At 45.7% G+C, this 22,570-nt stretch overlaps 1 protein-coding gene across 2 annotated transcripts; it reads right to left on the bottom strand.

Annotated features, from left to right (window-relative positions):
- Positions 1-1,085: 1,085 nt before the first annotated feature.
- LOC128725863 (solute carrier family 66 member 2) lies at positions 1,086-19,555 on the bottom strand. Of its 2 annotated transcripts, XM_053819632.1 has the most exons (6): positions 19,353-19,555; positions 9,270-9,406; positions 7,786-8,031; positions 1,621-1,785; positions 1,390-1,544; positions 1,086-1,214 (listed from the first exon to the last, which is right to left on the bottom strand). In XM_053819632.1, the coding sequence occupies exons 1-6, from the start codon at positions 19,553-19,555 to the stop codon at positions 1,131-1,133; spliced, it is 990 nt and encodes a 329-aa protein (XP_053675607.1). In that variant the 3' UTR covers positions 1,086-1,130. The 2 variants fall into 2 exon arrangements, with proteins under 2 accessions (XP_053675607.1, XP_053675608.1); XM_053819633.1 differs by lacking the exon at positions 7,786-8,031.
- Between the last annotated feature and the right edge of the window lie 3,015 nt (positions 19,556-22,570).

Below are 22,570 nucleotides of genomic sequence, written 5' to 3'. Positions count from 1 at the left end.
CGACGAATTTGCTCTACATTCATCACTGGCCAGAAGGCCAGTGATGCGTGTCGTCATAAGATGTCCTCAAGCGATTTTGCATTGGTCGGATAGTGGTGTGTTTTTGGTTGAACCGTGGCGATTTTGTCATCTCCCGTTCTATAGCCATCGACCACTTCCGTCCGCTGCTTGCTGGGAGATGAAATTTTGGGTGCTTTTCGCTCCCCAAATTCCACCATAGCCAGATCGTCGACTCTGTCATTTTTGCGCAACTCGGCCACACAACTACCACCGGCCAGAAGCGCATCGTAGTGCTTCAGGTTGCTACGATAATGACCACACCCGAGAATGTACTGCTCCTTGTAGCTATTGCTGTTTAGCGTACAGCTGGAATCACGCGCTTGCTGCAGTCCACACAACCCCGATGTAGCCGTGTCGAAAGAACAATTATCAGCTGCCAAGGAACTGCCGGTGTACGTATCCTCGGCAGGAATATTTACACGTAATGCAGCCTGCGGATCATCGATGACAGGAGCGTCGTTAACGTTCTCTTCTCCAGCAGTGTTAGCTGGTTCGTTTGCGCTCAAACTAAGATGCCGGCGCTTCGGAAGCGGTAGGGAAGCCGTTTTTTGTCGATCACTGAACTTCTCTGAGCCACCACGTACGCTGATCACCGCGGAGTGGCGCACTGGAGTCGTTTCACGGGGCGACGATGCGATCGAGTGCGATTTGGAGTGCTGGAACCTCGTGGCTAACCGGGTGCTTTTGCCAGCCGTTGATTGACTGTTGCGACCCGGAGTAAGCGAACTGCGATCGCGTGATCGCAACGAAACGGAGCAATCTCCACCAAGCATGCTGCTGTAAAAGGAGGAAGCCGCCGACGAAGTGCACGCCGTGGCGAGAGGTGCAAGTCCCAGGAGTCTGTTACAACCGACTCCTACGTCGCGACGTCCTGGAAGAATGGGAGCGGTATCGTACGAATCCGGGGAAGAAAGCACACTGCAACCGTTGTTTCCCAGCGGCTGTTGGAGATCCATTCTGCCACTATTGCTGCGGATCGACGAATGGTTGCGGTGTAAATTGATGCTGCTTTTGTTGCTGTTGTTGTTGTTCATGCTGCCTTGAATAGTTATATTTTGGGGGGCAAACTGCTAATCGCCGCGATGCGCATTACGGGGCGCTGGATTCTTACGATAAATGTACACCTGCAGCAAGATTGCGAGATCTAAGCTGACCTGAAATTGAACAAGAGGTAAAAATATCATTATTTTACGGCACAATAAAGCAATGAAAGTCAATCAATGCCAAGAAGCTTTGTTGTAAGATTTATTTCGCTTACCATCAGGACTAGAAAAAGGAAATTAACTACCAACCAAAACATTCATCAATAACAGATGTAAAAAGTCATACCTGCAGCGTACCGCATATCCAAAATTGTGTCGGCGCGTGTCTTAAAATAAAGTAACCAGTCTTAAACATATCACCAGCGGTCCACATGATCACCATGCAGATGCTCATCCCGTGGGTGGATTTATTTTTATAATTCCTCACAAACTGTGGAAGGCCTAAAAGCAGCGAAAAAAAAAACACGCATATTGATACCATCTGCCGGAAGCGGATGATCGATTTCAGCACACTCACCTAACATTGCCTCGGTAAAGACGGCCAAGAAGCCGATTGTCTCCATGAACCAGGTAACGGAAAGCATCAGATACGTGATGGCGGCACCCACAGCCCAAACGACGAGCATGAAATCCACGTAGGACTGGAAGTCGGTCCACTGCCAGAAGTAGCGCGAATCGAAATCTGTCCCATCGACCGGTGTGAAGTTGCGACGCCACAGGCACGAACGGAGAACAGCACGTGGATAAAGCGGAAAAAAAGGACATGCATTATTGATAATACGAAAAACGTTGTAATAAAACCACGAACCTCGGCGGAGGTTTGTGCTATTGCATGAGTGTGTAGCAAACTAACATTTAAGGACGAAAATGGGTTCACGTGTCGGTTGCAATGGGCTTGTGGTTACAACGGGGTGCGAGTGTTGTCGATGTCAGGACATGATGGACACGATGAAAAATCATACAATACACGACAAAATGAAGTAGCATCGAAATACGTAAAGCCACCCATGGAATGATCGAAAGCACGCATAGTGGCACATTCACAGGCCGGCCACAGATGAACCGCGAGATTGGTGTGGTCAAAAGATGAAGCCAAACATGCAAGCGACAGAGGAATGGAACATTCCATTCCCCAGAAGACAGGCGCCACCGCGTCTTTTCACGATTGCAAAGTCAAATTTTAATCACAGCAGAAGCACGATAACGAACGAACGAGCGTCATTTTTATGGACACTAACCCCCAGAAAGCGCGCACGCAAAGGCAGCATACTGTTGTAAATGGGATTATTTTTCTATGACAAGTGCTTCGCTGCTGCGGCGCGAATGGCACCTTCACATACCAGCACGCAGCTGCTATCGATGTTTGGTGGCGAACTGCAAGCTGGAAAAGCCACCATGCGTCAAGCAGGTGTGGCACCATGGCCATTACAGAAATATTACTCCACCACACCCTGGCCGAGGCGTTCGTCGTTGTTGTGCGGATGGATTCATTTATATTACCCATCGCACGTTGTACGGCAGCATAGAGTGACGAGCATGAAACCGCAGGGTTTAGATGGGCCAATGGAACGATTCATAGCATCGGAAATGAAAAAGAGTTGCATCGCGAGCAGGGTGTACTGGTACTGGTACGTCTACTTTAACACCTGATAGCATCCGTCCATTATTGCACACTCACGATTTGCCAATTTCAAACGCACACGTGCCATCGAGCTGATAGAGCAGGGATGACGCAGAAACACATTGTGAAAAAAAGCTCAGCAACTAAACCACCCAACAAAAATGACACAAAAAATTGGTGCAATTGTCCGGTACACGGACGAAATTAATCCCATTCACTCGCGAACCAGCCAGGCTAGTCTGGAAAGGATACTTCCACTGATAAGCTGCTAGCTGCTGTAACAGAAAACGTACGGCGGGGTGTATTTGGGAATTTCATTTTCCACCGTGCTAATCGAAACCGTTCGCCGGATCTCATAAAATTGCAATCGAAGTGAAAAGGGGACGACATTTTTATGTAACCCGCTCTGATAAGGGATTCCACTATAGCACGAAATGGGATGGACTTTTGTGGCTTTCCTTCGGCTGGCAAACCGGGCCAAACCCTAATTCGGGCTATTAATTTTGTCAGCCTGTCAATATGTTTTAGGTTGGCGTGGCGATCACGGCTACGGACATAGCCCATTTGGCTGTCTATCTGTCCGTTTCGAAGCACCATTAGATTTGGGGGTTTCGTGATTTTTCCGAGCTTTCAACATCGGCTTAGGTGACATCATTAAACGAACCTTGATTGATGACCACCGGCAGTGCGGGCGTTTTCGTTTGGTCACGGGCGTTATTTAGCCGTTGTAAATGAAAACATTCGCCGCTCACCAACAACGCCCACATCCACCAGCAACGGCAGACCCACCAAAACCGCATAAATTCAATAAAACTCGTAAGCATTTCGGATCGCCTACGCATGCCATAACCGTGCAAGCGTGAAAAGCTCCGCTTCCTGCTGAAGGTGATCATGATTGAAACTGATTGACGTAGAGGAAAATCCCCGATAAAGCTGTGCAATAAAAAAAACACGTTCATTAAGTACGGTGGACTTTGGTTAAGCACGCGTGGAACATTCCGAGCGACAGCAGCGGCAGCAACGGGCTTTGATGGAAGCTTTGGACGATATTGAACGAGCTGCGTTTATTCTTCGCTTAACGAAAATCGCCTCCATGCAAAAGATGCCCTGTCAGCATATGGGCAAAGGATTAGCAATAAAGCCGTAGCGTAATGCTTTACTTTGGCGCGCCCATAACATAAACACGCGGTTCGAAGATGATTTGTTGTGCAAGCAAAGCTCCTTGCTACGACGCATGAAGAAGAAATTCGATTACGAGGTAAAATTCGTTGCCTCGACGGGTGAATCAAAATATCCTGCCGGGAACGTGCCCGTCATGTACTGAAAGGTCAAGGAAAACTTTGTCGTTTTCCTGCTCCTGTACATCGTGTGGACAGCACCGATGTTGATGTATTGTTACTAAACCCGTTCCCCGGTATTTCAGGACACATTGTTCCGGTTCGATTGATGCGTCTGTTTTGAAAAGATGTGGTTTTCGATTAGTTCCACTTCCGCCGACAATCAATGGTTTATTGGTTTCCTAAATTGTGTTGTATAGCGGATATATCACTTGGCAAAATAATCAACATTCATTGTGTTGTATAGCGGATTTATCACTTGGACAAATAATCAACTTTCACAACGATGAAACACCAAATACAGACAAATTTGATAACAATCAATCGAAATGAGTGAAACAACATAACGATTTATAAATAAAAGCTCATGAATAACACATAAAAGAAGTACAAAACAGTGCATTCAAATGAAATGAAACACACAATAAAATTGATGGTAAAATTAACTAAATGAAACTGTAAAACACTTCCACCACATGTTCGTGTAAAACAAGCTCATTTTTAAGCGCATCACACGACAAGATAAACCACTTAGTAAACCGAAAGGTTGGGTTTTCATTTGCTTTGCACAAACCTGTCTAATTTAGCAACGAAAGAGATGTGAATACCGCTAGCGCAAGAATGCGCCTTAATAAAGTGATTCTTTTCATGCGATTCACTCACTGAAAGCTCTTGCAAAGCCTTTACATAATGTCGTTGCCACGACTTTGTTGCACCGAAATGAACAAACAGTAAACAGCCAGCAGGGAAAATGTTTTCCCAGCTCCATAGCGGACAGCATCTTTTCTTTTGCAACCCCTGCGGCAGGGCAGAGAAGCGATCAAAATAAAGTCGTACGCTTTATTCGCAGAAAGATGCCTGGAATCCATTCAAATATTGTTGCGCTTGCATTGCCACGGATTGACCGTATGAACTGCTGCGACGGGGTTGCAAAGCTTGTCACATTCCATGACGCTTCAAAAAATTAAAAAGAAAACATAAAAAACGTCCAAGAAAAGAAGACACATATGCGACCGGGGCTCGTTTGACGCTGCACACAAGAAACTGTTGATATTCACTTAGCGTTTACAGGGCTTTCTTTCTTCTTTTGTAACCCTTCAACAGGCAGCCTGCCCAGCTAAGGGCCTTTTCCGAGAGGGTGGGCACAGTTGGAGCGGAATCTAAAAACAAAACGCACAGTAGAACCTCAAGCCGTGTGCCTGGCAAGGGACGTTTCCTTCGGATCGTAAATTTATCCAATCAGCACAGGCCCGTTGACTAGAAGCCGCCAGGAAACTTGTCCGACGGAACATTCCGATGGCACCTTGCCGGTTGGTTTGTGTGGCAAAAGCTCCCAGCCTGGCACAAACACAACTCGCCAACAATAGAAACACGAATGGTGATTATTCGGAAGTGGAGCCATTTTACCATACGGTCCTGCACGAATTATGTGTCCGTAGTGGGAGTGAGCATAAAAAAATGGCAGCGGAAACGCGAAACTTCACCAGTGGTGAAGCAAAACAAACCCTGTACCATAACTCTTTGATATTTATGCTAGCATGGCTGGTTAAGCAGAAAGAATTTCCCGCTGGCACGGGCAAAACGGCTTGCAAAAGCTCGGAGAGAAGAAGGACACGTGGTTGGGTTTCTGGGTGCCTCTAAATGTCACCAAATTCGTTCGTCGGTCTAACGACGGTCGACGAGAACCAGATTGCACCGGATGCCGGGCATAGAAAGTAAAAAATTGCAAATGTTAAACAGGACATTCCATCCACCTACGGAGACGACCGAAAGAACGCTCTGGTGAGCTTTGATAGTTTCGGTCCCATTCTATCTAAGACTTACTCCTCCTAAAAAGACCTTGGACTTTTCGTTCGTTTTATATGCCCGTTTCATCGTGTGGGGAGGGATTACGAGAGTTCAAAAAGTTGACATTTACCTTAGAAGGTGACCAACAAGCGGTCACTCGAGGATATAAGACCCTCAACGAGGAACAGATGCTCCAACGAATGAAGAATATTTGGAAACGTAGTACCCGTACTAAAGGGCATGTGCATACGTGTGGAGCAATAAATACCACCAAGAAGAAACGATCACAAACCAATCGCGGAAAGTTCATCCTGACCTTCAGTAAAATTTCCCAAGTCACCTTTTCATACCTTCTCCAATAGAACCCAACAAACCTCCTTATTTCGAGACGTGGGTGAAACTATTTGAAAGTAATTCTACTTAGGAGTGGATAAAATGCAATTAAGTAATTCAAGTCGAGTGCTACGCTTAGAGTTGCACTCGATTCAGGGCCAGGAAACCTCCACTTGAGCGAACAGTTGGGAAACATGAAACGAAAATTAATCAACAGTTAGTGGAGCTAATGCATTCAATTGCCTCCCAAACTGGGCAATTCCTGCCGTCTGGCGCTAATGTTTGCCAGTTCGCCAAGACACCCCAAAACGTATTTTTAGTACAATGGCACGTACCTTTGCTGACGTCAGACTATTTTTGTTGATTCTTTCTCCCAGAATTCGGCGGTAGAACGCCAACGCCAGCGAGCGACCTGGCCACGAATGCAGAACTAAAAGTAACATTTTCCTGTCGGAAAGTCCGATTGTGGGACTGGGGGAATTAATATGCCCATTGTACACGCAACGCGAAAATGCGTCAAACAGGACCACACCGTCTAACCCTCTGGGGACGAGCCCTAGAAAAAAAAATACCTTCGGTATGGCTTCGAAGGTCACGCGCCCAACGTGGACGGCTCGAAGAAAAGCCTATGACTTCTGGAGTATACCGCCATGAATTCCTTGCGATCCTCCCGGAACACTTAAATTAGTGAAAGGAACTCGATTTCGAATGGAGTTTTCCACGAGTCCTCCAACGGATACTCTTGATGATTATCGAGAACGCGAGCGCGTCCCCGTGTGGAAATGAATTGGTAGCAGCTGACATTGCGACCAGCGAAAGTAGGCGCGGCTGATTGGAAATCTTTGAAAGAAAAAAATAAGATTTAATCTATCCCTGGCAAGACTGAAAAGCTCTGCTGCCAATCCCAACGGGGCGTCGATGGCGCTTCAGTTTGAAGAGGACAACACTTGAGAAGCCGCTGGGAGTTAATTTTCCAATTCGTTCGTTTCCTCAAGTTGATATCAACTATTGCTGCTCATCCGCAAGGACATGGAAGTCGAACATTTTCACACTATGCCAGTCAAGCGGAAAATTCATCGCTAAAATGTCTTTATACGAGATGTTAGCAAGTAACGTAGCGACGATAACCCAACGATAAGTCACGTAGCCGATAATGTAGCCTATAAACTAACGATTTTCCGTGTAAATACTGACGCACGAAAGGCACGACCACTCATGATTCCGAACGAAACAAACGTTATTTGGTTGATATAAATGCTCGTGCATTGGTAGTTTTCCATGCAGCAAAACGTTGTTAATTTTTCTCGAATTACTTTAGTGACTCGAATGTAGGGAGAGTGCAAATTGATTTGTAAGAAAAATCGACCCGACATTTTCCCACGACATGGGTTAGTTTTCGAGCAAAATAGGACACTAAAAGGGTAACTAATCGCCTAGAGAGACAGTTCCCTGTGGTGTTAGTTTGTCGGAAAAAGCCAGCACTACATGGAACACGAAATGAACGGGATGAACGCGATATTTGCACGGCAAATGAGCGCACGGACACACCAGAGCAAGCGAAAACGGAAAGGTGATACGTGCACGCGACGGGTCCACGACGTACCCAGGATATAGTGACGGGATCGCGATTTCTTCAGCGTCCCAGGGTGCCCACCGACGTCCGACGGTTGCGTTACCAGGGCCGATCCGATACCGATGGTGGTGGTGTTGTTGAGATTGGCCGTGACCGTAGTCGTGGTTGCACCAGCGGTCGCCGTCGCGGTGCGGTTGGTGCTCGATGATCTGCGAATGTTAATTACACCACCTTCACCACTCTTGGCGTGTCCCTCGGATACGACCACATCCGTTCCTGCTCCAGCGCCAGCCGGTGGTGGGTGGATGTCATTGTGGTTGCAAAAGGAAAAAAGTACATCATCGGTTTGAGAACTTTTGAGAAAGCTCCACTCCAGAGGACTCCCCATTTAACAAAGGACATGAGAATAGCGGCGACGCAACGTTGGGTGCTATAACACTACGGTTGATGTTAGTGTTCAAGGAGCTAGAACCGTGCACGGCAAACCGTCTACTACCGGGAGACATGTTGCAACAAAAGCATAAGTACCGGCCTAACAATGGGATACGAACAGATTGGGGAACGGAAACATAACAAAACGCTGACGAACGAGATTATGCGCAAGTGAGGTAAGTGCAGATCGCAGAATAAGTGCACGATAGTAATCCATGATCTAGATTTTCAAGTACCAATTGTTCAACGCACCACTTCGTGCCAGGAGCAGTTCTATTTTAAGGTGCCATCGTGCCACTTGTTTTAAAAGAGGGCTTTTCATCATCTTTTGCTAGCGGTGTGAGCAATATTTTTTATGTGGAAAGCAGCCAAATTAACTCATGTAACAAGCCGCGTTTAGCGCAACGCAAGTCAGCAAAGGAAGATCATTGTTAATGTTTAAAAACGAGGGTTCTGTACAACCAATTAACACAATAAAACCCCCTTCATGCAGCGCGTAATTTAGCAAGCGAAGCAAAAGCGTCATATCTGCAACTTGTTTCAAGCATATGCGGGTTCGCCATGTACTGTTGCAGTCGATCCCTAGAGGCAAAGCGATGGGGGCGCTTCAATTGAAGGACCGATTTTCTGAAGCTGCGAGCGAAATCTAGACCAAAGAAATGTAGAACAGCGTTCCACACGATCACCCACTGGCGTTCTCTGCCGGTTCTTCTCCTCCAGCTGGTCTATTTTCACCGGCACTGTGGACAGCCTAACTTGTCTAGGCTCGTGGAAACCCTGGGTAGTCGGTTACTGCGATGTCGGTTATATATGTGCTCGCAAGCGCGGCTACCAGTAATGCGGTAAACTTGCACCGCTGAAGCGAAAAACCACCTTGGAATAAGCCGGGGTGCCCCATTCGCGCGGCCTTCCGTAAGGGAACGCGGAACAAAACGGACAGCGGAAGGAGCAAATCGTTGAAGCTAGCGGAATATAGGGAAAAAGGAAGCGCAACCCTGCACTACGCGATGCCCTTGCAGGCGTTGCGCACCGTGGACTAGGCGCTAGGGCCCGATGCACCGAATTAGCGCTGCACTACTGACCTGAAAACACACGGTCCGGCATACGCATGATTGCGTTGTTCCGGCGCACCTTCACGCATAGGTGTATCATCAGGAACATGGTTATGTTCATCACGACACTCTGCACCAACAGCGGAAGCTCGTACCGGCTGGAAAACCTGCCAAGAAAAAGGATAATAGAGAGAAAGATATATAGATAAACAAAACCAGTAATTAATACTGTACGAAACAAAACATGCATAGAACGCTGTCGCGCTAACAGCATTAATCTATAGTTCGAATTAACATCAGACAGTAGAGTTCATTGAAAAAAACAGCATTGCCCCTCGGTAAGATTTCACAGTACTTCATTAGTTAATTAAGTATATTTTATTAATTATCGACACAATTACTATCCTTCTATGATTTTTTAAATTCATGATTTTTCAAAAAGAAGCAAGCGAAATAAAATCCTTTCACCAAATAAATATTTAATCACCGCTACACTTTTAAGTATACAGCTTGCAAAGCTCTATAACGAAAGCAAAATAAAAACAAATTTGCATGCATTTGCGTCATCAACACGTTCCCGCCGGAGCCGAAATTCGCATCTCTCAGCATGAGGTGATAATTTTAATGGTGTTACGCTTTGTTTGGCTTTCCAAATAAAAACAAATGAAAATGCATGGCTGCGATAACGGCATTCTGCTGCTGCATTTACGAAAGTTAAATAAATCACGATTGCTCTGTGCCCCGGTGACCTTGACCGCTGGAGTATCAAGCGGAACTGTATTGCATCGGTGATATAATATCAAAAAATGTTACATTAATGAACAAGAAAATCGGAGCTAGATCGGACCATACTGTCAAACTTCCATTTCCCAAACGAGGAAGACCACATATGCTGCACAATTTCGCACTATCAGTATGAACATGCAACATGCATTACGTTACATTGTCAGCTGACAGGAACTGCATCTCGAACAGCAAATCTAATGCACCGCTCACGACTAATTTGACATGTAGCAGCAGCCCACGAAAACAACACTAATTCAATTTCCACCCTTATCCGCTTTCTCCTTCGAGGTCAAGCTCGCCCGCTTCCCGCGTTTCGACAGCAGCCACATTTAGGCCGAAAGTGAGCGCAAAATTAATGAACTGAGCACTTTCGCGGTCCACCTCCGGCCACTACGGTCGACACATTCTCTGCCCCGCACTCCACATGCGTCCATACGGTTATGATTTGCAGGTGTTTTATTTTTGGATCATTCAAAACCAAACAAAACCAACCAAAAACCTGCGATCGCGTCCGACGCCACCGAAAGCGGTTGAAGTCAAACACCGCAAAATACTTCATACATTTTGCACATGCCCGGCGACCTCCTCATGCCTGATTCAGCAGCTCACGCTTTTCTTAGCGACACTTGCCGTGCTCCGGGCCAACGAACGTAGGTCGCTATTACCATGAGCGGGACTCTTTCGGTACGGTGAACAGTGAATCCTACCGAGTCAGGCATTCCGTTCCATAGAGTTGAAATTTAGCTCACCATGATAGTTATTTTTATCGATTTTCTACCAGTCTACGAAACCGGGCAATGCCTCGGAATGGCGCATTCAATGTGTCCCACTGAATAGTTTAACCTTCGAACTCGATTACATAAGAAATGTTTTCCACCAAACCCGAGAACCTTATTAACGTACACCTGCTGCTGTCGATTGAGAAATTCATGACTTTATCTGAAAAATAGCATGCCTACGTGCGCCTTAAAAATAACGAGAATGAATTGAAACATGTTTAAGTTTCTAGTAACTTAAAACACACACAAAAAAAACGAACACAATATAATCGATGGATTATTTTTTACGTAAATATTTACACCCCAAACCTGTAAACATTCGTCACGACATTTAAAGCACGGATCGCTCGCTTATGTGGAGCAAACCTTTTTCGCCTTGATGTTGCTTCATTTGTACGCCCGGAAATAAGAATGTACGCTGAACGCTTTCCACGCGTTCCATATTTCCTCGCATTTTGTTGGATCGATGAATCCAAGAACGCGCAACGGGTGTAAATCTTGTCCCACCGTTGGCGTCGAGGGTGTTTGGCTTCATATTTAAGATGCTGCGTAATACCTCGTCAAACCACCGGCAAACGCAACTCAACCGTATAAATCAAGGCGACTTTCTCGAAATTACTTTACCCACAAATAAATTCATCACGTAGATCTGTTCGTAAGCCAGCGCCGGGAGACAGCGGCCGTATCGTAGCAAAATCTCCACGCCAGAGTAAACACGTGCAATGATGCGATGCAATCAGCTGTTGGCCAACTCCCAGTAGCAACGGCACGCTCTTATCAGCGACGCCGAGACGCATACTCCCGCGTGTGTTGAATACGAGGTTGAGCAAACAATCAATAATAAATCTTGATGACTTGAGCAAATCAACGTTGAGGTCTGCGGCCCGACGATAAGCTCCGGAAGGCCTTCGTCGTTCGTATGGTGTCGCTCACCGGCTGACATAGCCGGCATCATGTTGCCAAAACTTCGTCGGTCTTGGAGTGGCTGAATGGAATGTTACACGCGTCCATTTCACGAACAAAGCGCAATGAAATCGATCCATACGCGACACGAGCCTCTCTTGTTTCCTATATATTTCGCTTATAGGTCAAGTCTACCGCTGATGAAACTAATGAGCGCTATCGGTGCCATGTGCAGAGCAACCACAACAAGAATAGCTGCCAAATGATAACATTATCAGCAAAAAAGTGGGGCGTCGTTGAAAACCACCGATTCAATGAAGCTATCAACCAAAGCCAGCTCGTCGACCAGGCATTATTCATTAGAAATAAGCCTCCCACTGCTTGAATTTCTCCATCCACTTAACGTCTAAAGCCATCTCCAAAAGTTTCTCTCCCTAAGCTCGACTAAGCCACCCGAAGCGAACTTTCAAACACCGAAGCTCCATGCTAAAACTTCATTTTGTAATTCCAGCCATGTCCATATCTCTCGACTCGACTCGAAACACCGTTGCTCTTTCCACAGCGATGTTTTCTTTCCCGCTTTAATAGAGACACCGACAGAGTAGCTGCCATGGTCACTTCTAAGCTCGAAGAATAGACGAACGAAGCGCAGATCATCTTCTCCTTCATCGTTCCTAAATGAGGTGCTCCTGTTATCCAATTGAGCTGAATTGCTGTTGGGCCGTGTTGTGTTTTTATGATTTAATTCCGTGGCCTCTGTGTCGTTCCCTGCGAGCGTGCATATTCAGGATTACTGTCTGCCTAACACAAACCGCCCATCTATTCCAATAGAACCGAGTGGCAGCTCGAAAGAGATAGGACTTTAAAAAAAAAGAACGAAGAAATCGAGTATGACAGTGCAATATAAATTCATAAGAGTGAACAAAAAGCGTGTTGACCGAGCAGTAACGATGTGTAAGGATTGCCAGCGTAGAACTATTGATCATCGTAACGAGCCCGATGCACCAAGTGCAAATGCACGCACAACTAAGCTGTTGATTCGCGGTCAATGTCGCATACAGAGCTCGGGGACCTGTCCCATGTAGGCCGAAAAGGAATAGGATGGCAGTAAGCGGCATGCAGCCGATATTCCGAGACCATGATGCACAAGTGGTCAGTAGGGTTGGCTGCTGCAGGGGAATCCAGTAAAACGTTTCTCCATACTATTGGCAGTCCGTTTTGTAGGATGCTGTATTTGTCATTTTCTAGTGGTACTTTAAATTTTTAGCGCAATATCATGAGGACGTACACTTGTACAGAGAAAAAAATACAATTTCTCTCACGCACGTCCAATAAAGTAGAGGGCAAATTTTGAACTGTTATCAAAGTTCTTTACTGAAATTTCGATCATATCATCAGCAACTTTTTTGTGTGTTTCTTATCGAAAATATGCAACAGATTATCAAAATAGATTGAAAAATCAGCTGGTTTCAATTTGTAGCTACCGGCTGTTTACTATTTAAAAAATAATCTGTTGAACTCATATAACCTATTGAACAAAATAATTACAAAACATAAGGGCATCCAAAAACACGATAGTTAAGATGTATAATAATGAAATGCTAATGATATTTATGTAGTACTTTTTACTTTGAAGTAGTATTTTTAAAGTAAATCACCTTCAATGGGTGATGTGTAAATCCAACTTTAATGAAATTCCATTTCCCTTGTAATACAATCACCTTTTGCCAAACGACAAGGCACCAAAGTGAACCTCGACAAACATCACGAGAACGCAATAAAGAGAATAAAACTTGCTTTTGCACGATCCAAAAATAAAAAATGGAAGCAAAATCAATTTTGACATGATTTTATTTGGTTTTTCAGTGGCACCGCATGGTTACAGGCAACAGTTTTTCAGGGCAACACCGAGATGCAACAGGTGCTGATTTTTCCTGGCAAACAAATTTCGCATGAAGGGTATATCTGATTCACCAAAATGATTCAGTTAAATTGAGCTATCAAAAATGGCCCAGTCTGCCCGAGACATGACGCACCCAACGATGAAAAAACGATTGAACGTTTCCTGGAACTTAATTAGAAGTTCGCTCAACTTCAATGGCGAACTTGTGTGTGGCAGAGACGTAAGTGTGTTTTATTAACGATATCAAGCGCTATTATCATATCAAACAGCAATAAAATTTAACCCATCACACCCAAGTAACTAAATCATTCTCAAGCGGCATCTCTCGGGTTCTTTTGCCCAGCTACTAGGCAGTGTTGGAGCAAAAATAAAACACACGGCGAACACCAGAGTGTAACAGAGCGCGCAGAGTGAAGATATGGCACAAACGTTTGCCTAGACTTTAGCAGTAGCATCGCTCGTTATCATTTGCCAGGTATTTTTCCCCAGAGACGCGCAGCCTCGTGGCCTATTCCCAATTGAGGGACGGTTAGTTTTCTCGACCTGACATGGAGCACCAGCGATAACTAAGATTATTTCGACCGATTTATGAGCCTGTTTGCGAAGCTGTCAGGGAATGGGAAGATATGGCAGCAGTTTATCAGATACCATCTAAATGACGTTCATTGTACAAATCGTTGGGAACGTTCTGCTACACAGCGTACACTATTATACTGCAAGCGAAAAAGTCGTTTTTGTCGCGGTTAGAATTAACATCGCTACCAAGACGGTTGCTAGAGATAGGAAAAAGATGTTTAATTTCCCGTCTCTGGCAAAAGTGGAGGACACGTGATGGACCCAAATTCTACATCGTTCGATGCCAGAGCTACGTGTTTCACGCCTCTGCAATATATCAGCACATGCCACCTGTAATTGCACACGACTGTGACTAACTGCCGTCGATGTGTGAGGTGCTGACCTCGTGCATACAACGCCTACCACATTTAAGCACCCTTCCACAACCAACCTACATCGGTTGCACGCCCTGCTTCAATCGGGAAAAACGGCAACTTCTAATTGGTTCATCTGATGAACTGCAGCTGCCCGCACCCCCATTTTCATCTGCCGTCGCCTCGGGCATCTCGTGTGATTTCTCCCGACCCCATTACGTTAAACTGCAGCACGCTCCAACAAACCGTTTTGTGGGTGGCCGCTCGAATTCTCTGCCCCTACCTTAACACAAATCAACTAAACGACAAATTGCTTTGGCACCGAGCTGCTGGCCGAACATACAGTGAGGGGGGAGATCGATTTTTTTTACCGTGCTGTCGTGCAAAAAATACTCACAAAAACCATACAGTTAGTGTAGCTGATGTGTACCCAAAGCATGTCAAATTATTATCTTGTATTTATCTGATCGTGAACGCAACAATACGGCCAGTAGCGGGAGAAAACACGTTCACTACAACAGTAAGAGCTGCAACACCTCCGCGACAGAGCTACCATAAATCACCAGCTAAATTATCTTAATTAGAAAATTGACCAAACATTGATGTAAATAGCCAACAACATTATCACTACACAATCTGAAGCTGTGTGAGTTGGCAAATGCATGCATTTGAGTGGATAAATACAATATCTGGCGACCTGAAATGGTTTTGTGATAATCCGATAGGAGTTGATGAACATCAACCCCAATTAAAATGTGTATCAAAATGTATAACAATGAATATGATAACACATAGCTACATAACTCACTTTCATAATACAAATCAACAAAAGTTTTGCAATATTGTTTTTGAGAGTTTGCTGCATAAACATAAGTTCATAAAATCTAAATTTGAAAGCAATTTCAACTTTCCGACACAAGCACTTCATGATTTTGGCCCACTCCAAATAACGGGAGCGGCAAAGTAATCATAAGCTGCTTACGAGCCAGCATCTTCCGTCGGCAGTAACAGTGAAACAGCAGCACCGCAAATGGCAGCGAAGATTTCAGGTCAAATATTGCATCGTTTCGTGAGCTGCTCCCACAACGAGGCAACACCAAGCGTTAATTATGACAACTGCAACAACGTTAAGAGAAAAAAAAAGCTTAAAGGCTGCAACTGGCATAACCTTTAGAAATGCCTTTAAAAGGAGACTGTTTCGTGCACTCGGGGATTTGTCGATCGACGTCGTTCTTATTCCGTCCGATGACTCGTACTCGAAGAGTTTGCTACTACGGCTCTGGCCATGAATCTCAAAACCGTTCAGATGATCGAACGAATGGCTGACTGGTGATGAGATCACGGGAACAGGTTTGACGGGAACCACCGTAAAACTGTGTTAACTCTGGTCTACCTTCCGTCACCGCCAACAGAAACTAGACGTAGACGACACTGCACGGATATTACAGTTCGTTGCTCTACGTTCAATACACGTTGGCGGTGTTCCAAACGAACTTATTGGAATGAAAATAGAATTTCCAGGCAATCACTGGCAACTAATGGAAATAGTGTGATCGAAAAACTACATCCTAAAATAAGCACAGCGCAATATTGTTGCGTCATCTAACTAACTCGCTGCTTTCTAGCCAACTTATAAAACCGTGTAGCGAAAACTGAACGAATACCGGCAATATTCCGTTTACCAGGATCGATTGGCAAACACACCTATAATGGGCTTTTCTTACCGGCAATTACGGAAGCGATAATGCAATCGAACAAACGTACGCCATTCATAGGTCCGTTTTTCGTTCTTATCGTCGCATTCATGCGATTGGAATGAGGGAAAAAAAGGTATGAAAATATTGATCTATTCAATTATCGCGCGTGACCGGTGAAGAGGTTACCGTATGGGAAATCCGAACATAACACCGTTCACTTGGCACCTGCGAGTGCTCATTATCACATTCATTCAACCTTCATCATCACCCGCCCATCAACCGGTGGGAAGGCAGATATTAACGCAAATCAACAGTGCTCGAAAAAATTACTACCATTTTCCCTCCGAAGAGCTCTTTTCCATTGTCCACCGGATCGAGAGAAAAATGGTGGTTAGAAAGGCAATAGAATCCTTTGGGTCTGTTTCCACCTTGCCAGACCGTGGCCGTCGTAAATGCGTGGCTGGTGGAAATGCCTTGACATCAAAGCTAAACCTCTAATACCATTAGCAGGTAGGTTTGTTTTCTTCTCTGCCCTTTCGTTTTCTGCTAACGACTCAACACACGACAGAAAAGGCACGTTTCCAACCTGTTCGACCGGAAAAAGAGCCCATTTTATCTGTCCTTCTTCCGTGGACGCGCTGACCGAGGTTCCGACCAGCAAAGTTTGCAAACTTTCAAACCAAACCCCGTCAGGTGTGGTCTTGGCCGACATACATAAGTAAAAATAAATCAATACACGTTCAAGCACAGCTACCGGACCTGGAATGGCTGGTAAAGCCTTCACAAGGGCTAGGTAGAGCGCAGAATTTTGCACGAGCCCCAACCGAACGGACCCAAAAAAGCCAACCCCAACGTTAGCCAGCGTAAAGAAGCGCCAAGGAAGAAACCCGTGTCCCTTAATAGTATCGGCCCCTCGAGCATTACCGCTTCACGCATAAGCACGTGTTATGCTCGGCTCTGCTTCCAAACGATTTCTACATTGAGCGCCTCAACTAAAAAACGGTCAGAGTTTGAGTATGTATTTTTTTTTGCTTTCGCTGGTCGCGGTGCGTTGCACATTCTATCACGTTTCGCACATTCAATCGGCCGTCCGACCTGCTGGAAAGCTCATTGCTATTCGAGGCAAGACACGGAAACGAAAAAAATAAGCTTCCATCGCGCTACGGATATTATCGATTGCTGTCTCCCGATACGCCACCGAATATTATAATCAGCTGTTGCCGGAGGGCTAGAGAGAGAGAAAAAAATCAATCGGCAACCGGAACGTCGTTGCGATGAAATGCAACCCTGCCCGTCAACGTCGATAGACGGCGGCGCAAATGAGGTATTTTATTATCTTCAATTAACAATCCAATAACACCTGTCCGGAACGATCAACCTCTAGCATCTTCAGGTTGGTGGAAGTAGCAAAAAAAAAACCAAATGAATAGGTTTTCAAACCGCTTCAAACTGGTGCCTCAATTGCAATGGTGCATCATCTTTATGCGCAAACTTTTTTTCCCACACCCTGCCATTCATGTTTCTTGCCGTTTTTCCTGGCCGACATGCTCCAGCATTCCTAGCTACACGTTCGAATTCCAAGCCACACATACACATCCGCAGGTTATCGCCCCGGGAGGATGCAACGTCACACGGAACAATCGAAACTATCCCCACCATCCCATGTGCCTTTCCGGCAGAAGCAACGTGTGTTCCGGTCCCTTCCAGCTATGCAAATCCGCGCACACGTTGCGCACTTCGCGGGGTCGATTATTTGCATCTTTACGGCGGATCCGAACGGTGTTCGATCTCCCTGAAACTGCCGAGACGCAACGCGATAGGGTGGGTGTTCGCATTTGCGCTAGCGTAATTTGCGTCGGATAGTCACTGATGAGCGCGCAATTGCACTTATTGCGTTGGCTTCCATTTGTTTTAGCACCTCGCTCCAGGGTGCTATCGACAATTTACTCCACAGCGGGCTTGAAACATTTCTGATCGATGTTCCTCTATATCGATTGGATATTGCGGAAGGATACTCATTCCTTTCGTATCCTTTCTATCTTATCACACCAGAACCACGCTTATCAGCTATTATTGATGCGTTGCCCCCGCACTCGATAGCCTATCGGGTGTGTGTGTGTCATGGAATTTCATTCGAAATAGATGAGTTGATAAGAAAATAGTAAGCGAAGCTAGCCAACATTGCCATTTTGCGCTACGCATTCCAAGGCTTATTCATATTGTAAATTTGTTGAAAACAATCCAACACAACTATGAATCATAGTGATTTACAGTTTGAATAGAAAAAAGGTAAATTTGTGCACGCAAATCCACGATAGCAGCAGCACGCAAATCAGAACACAGCTTAATTTAATCCTAGAAATGGAATGATGCATATTCCGGCGTCATTACGCCATTCGGATGGGTTGTGCATATTACACTCTCATTCCATTTTCGCTTCGCATGCTCCGGCACTAAAACGAGCCATAAACAATCGAACGGTCCGTGAAACGGCCCCAACACTCCATTTCACAGACCAACACCTCGTTATGCTCGTTTGGAAAACCAACTCAGACGCAAACCTGCGATAAGACGGTCAAACCCGGTCAGGCAGAATCCATGCCCAATCGTTGCGCCCTGAGGTTACAATTTGTGTAACCCTCCTGAAGGCTAGGGGCGAGGCCATCACCGTTATCATGATGGCATTTTGTTCGCGTTTTAGTTAAACCAAACCAGACTCGCCCATCTATCGTCTGCCGGATTTCCGGAGCTGCCTAAGATTGGAATTATGCTTTCGGGTTTGAATGCTGGAACTGGATGCCGGGAGTAATATGACGAAAGCAAAACCAAAAAAGGGCGCCTAAAGGTCAGACATTCCAAAGTCGAAGCAATGCTCGACCCAAGGTTAGCGAAGAAATTTGTGAACCGGAAGCGAGAAAAAAGGGTCGCTGGATCGATGGTTCACCTCCTTACTGAAACATATTCCCACCCACTATCCTGGTGGTGCAAATCCTTAAGAAATCGCCTATTTTGGCCCGAGATTTTGAGCGATCCGGCGAATGATTCATTGCCGGTTTTTTTTTATCCTTTCATATACCCTTTAAAAGCGGATAAGCAAACCGCAAGCAGCTACTCACCAGAACAGTATTCGAAGTGTGTTGGCCACTAGCAGCGCGAGGCAAACGTGCAGCGAAAATCCTTCCGGATCCTGCGTCTGCTTGATTTGGCGATACTGGGGAATGTACGGCAGGACACCGCCGACGACCATGAACGAGGCCGACGTCCATCCGACGAGGTGACCCACCGTGAGCCCGAGCTCGTCGTTTATAATCCAATCCATCGTGAAGCGGGATGATCCGTACTGGATGAAGTGTAATTTATTGCTTTTCTCAAATGCTCGCGGTCGCGCTCGTCCTCGACTTGTGATTTCAAATTTGCTTTGAGTGGGTAGACTTTGATTAGCGCCCGAGCGAACCGGAAGCCTTATATTATCGCCCCTCGAAGGAGCAAATTGTCACCGAGGCGTATCCTTGCGGTTCGTCTCATGGAAGAATCGTCAAAACCCGGCTGCCCCGCCAAGCTACACAACGGCACCAAAGCAAATGTACGGCCGCCGGGCCTTTGCATCCTCCAGACGCGTTCCGGTTGTGCCTCTGGTGCCGGCGATTTGGTGCTTAGCTCTTCTGTGTTGCCTTATCGCTTTCCTTCGCAGCAAACCCGTTCTTCTCTGTGGGAGGTCCTTGGAATCGTAGCCGCGCTCAGCAACAGGGTGGCGTCTTCCGGGTGAAAATATGCATGATTTCTTTCTGCTACTGCTGCTGCTGCTGCGCCCCCGGAAGTTCTTGCTCTGTTCTGTGTTCTGCTCACCAAAGATGCGTCTGGCGTTTGTTTACAGCAAATCACAAATCATGGGTGGCTTTGTTCGTTTCCCACTGACGCTCGTTCGTCCATCGTTGGTACCGTGAAGATAGTGACAGACCGGGTAAAGGCATCACTCGAGCCGCGTTGACACGCTTGCTTGACGACACTCTATCGCGCTTTGTGAACCAAAGGTTGTCCAGAAGGAGCCGAAAGGAGAGGGGTCCCTGCGGTAACCTTCCGTAACCGTCCACGGACCCTTTTTGACAGCCTCGGATGATTCCGAACAGCTTCTTTTTTTATTGCCTGTGGTGGATTCGTCTAATGTGTTGTTTTTGTTCGCTTCACTCCCGGAACACTGATAACACGTGAGTTGAGTGAGCTGGGTGAGCAGAAAATAAACACACTCGAGATTAATTCCACGTCGCTGCCGACGACGTCGTCGTCGTCGTCTCGTTGAACTCGACACGTTGTTTAATTCTAGCCTTTCAAGCTAACAGCCCGGCCTCCCTTACGATATCAAATGCCGCGCCGCTTTGGGGTGGGAAAAGGGCGGAGAAAAACACACATTTTTCCCACCGTCGCAGATGCCGGCGAGAGGCGGTGAACGTGGAAAATTGCACACAACCAAGCGCGGCCGATTTCCTGCTTCGGAACGACGGAGAGTAAACCGATACGTTTGTTTCGGGAGGCTTTCTTTGGCCTCGATTTTCCTCGAACGATTTGCAATTTTAGTGCGCTTCATGCACCGGGTGAGATGATGGAAGGAAAACGGGGTCCGTCCATCGGTTGGACGGCTTTCACGGAGAGAAAATACTACGTCCTCGGTCGCGAGTTATGCTTGTTTCGGGGCACGATGGAACCAGCCAAACAGCTCACTCACGATTTTGGGAAAGGGAGCGTATTTTTAGCGCACGACACAACACCACGATGACGGTATGGCTTTTCCTGTCTCTAATCTTTTCTTCTTTTTTTGGTTCTGCACTCTAGCGCATCTCAGCGTGTCTCTGGATGCAATTTGCCACACTTCCACGGTGAAGCACGCTGGGTAAACTCACAAGAACCGAAAACATTACACGTTCACGAGATTGGCTACATCACGCATGGCGATGGAGCGGGTAAAACGATTTAGGAAATCCCACCCACGGGTGCGAAATCTCGTACAGGTCGCATTCGAGGTACAGCGTTTTGACTGGGCAGCAGGCTGTAACTGAAGATGGATGCGTCCTGGACGTGCACAAGCTACGTTCTGATAACGTTTGCGAGGACCGACCACAGCACGCGCGGTCACCGATTAACTGCACGACGAAAACGAAACATCCAACCGACCGACGTGCCCGCGACCGTGAACGGCTGGTTTTTTATTTATTTCTCAAGCGTTTGGCTTGATGTATTTTGTTTTTTTTCTTCTCTGTCTGCTGACGGCTCTTCTTCTTTGTGTCGTTCCTTCGTTTACAACCCAGCGTTGAGCTTGATTCTCCAGCTCGTATGCCTGAGCCGAACACATAGTTAGAACATATAGAGCAACATTTGAAAATACATGTTTCGGGTGTGATGAAAATCAAATTAAAATAAAAAATTATATTGCTCTACCTTGGTAGTTTATTTATTGCAGATTTAGACAATATGGATTAAATTAATCGTTGCATAAGGATAAGGTAACAAATTCTCGTAGTTGTGAACTCATTTGCCAGCAGGGTTTAATGCACAACGATGAAAAATAACAGGCTAGCTACTGTTTCAAGAAAATGGAAATACACATCTTAAAGCAAAACACAATATTGATTGCTATTATAAATCATAAGTAAAACTAATCAAACCACTATTAAATAAATGAACCGTAATTCGCATGTCTATTCTACGCATGAAACACATGTTTTACTAACATTAAATTGCAAACTGAAATATGGCGCTAGCGTGTGATCTTTGTAATGAGTATGAAGAACAATTATCTTCAAAATTTATCCACATTTTTACTCAAAAGTGTTAACATTTTCTATTCTCTTTCACTAAACTTGCTATAGTTAATTTACCGCCTATGCCTTCACGTTGCTACTTGTATTGGTCACTTTTGCTGTACTTTTTCTAAGTTTAGTAGCCAAACGTTTGTTCCCACTTTTCTTTCTTCGCAATTTTATCGTTCGTTTAGTACTTTTGATGTCAGAGACCTTAGCATCTGGTGCATGTTTCAACAAGTTGTGCATCTTCAAACCGTTTTCCGTGGAGTAGGTCTTACTGCAGGCACCACATTGAAAGACACTTGGTCGATCTTCATTGTTGTTCTTGTTCTTAATGGTGGCATCCGAAAGATGCGACAGCCGATTATGTTTGAGCTTTGTTCGATTACTTATATTGTCTTCAGCGTGAGCCACCTCTTTATGTCGTCGCAGAGCAACTTCTCTTGTGTACGTTTTGCTGCAAATCGAGCAGCTGTACGGTCCTTCGTGAGCTTCGTCCCGTGCCTTGATGTCAGTCTTTGCCATATCCGCCGACACAA

This window comes from Anopheles nili, chromosome 3, assembly GCF_943737925.1.
Source record: "Anopheles nili chromosome 3, idAnoNiliSN_F5_01, whole genome shotgun sequence".
Taxonomy (NCBI): Eukaryota; Metazoa; Arthropoda; class Insecta; order Diptera; family Culicidae; genus Anopheles; species Anopheles nili.
The sequence above is the reverse complement of the archived record's forward strand: the minus strand, read 5'-3'. Positions and strand labels throughout refer to the sequence as shown.

Coding starts and splice junctions, on each gene's coding strand:
- LOC128725863 (XM_053819632.1), bottom strand. CDS start 19,555: ATGGATTGGATTATAAACGACGAGCTCGGGCTCACGGTGGGTCACCTC. Junction 9,407..19,352: donor ACACTTCGAATACTGTTCTG/GTGAGTAGCTGC, acceptor TTTTCTTGGCAG/GTTTTCCAGCCGGTACGAGC. Junction 1,545..1,620: donor CTTTACCGAGGCAATGTTAG/GTGAGTGTGCTG, acceptor CGCTGCTTTTAG/GCCTTCCACAGTTTGTGAGG.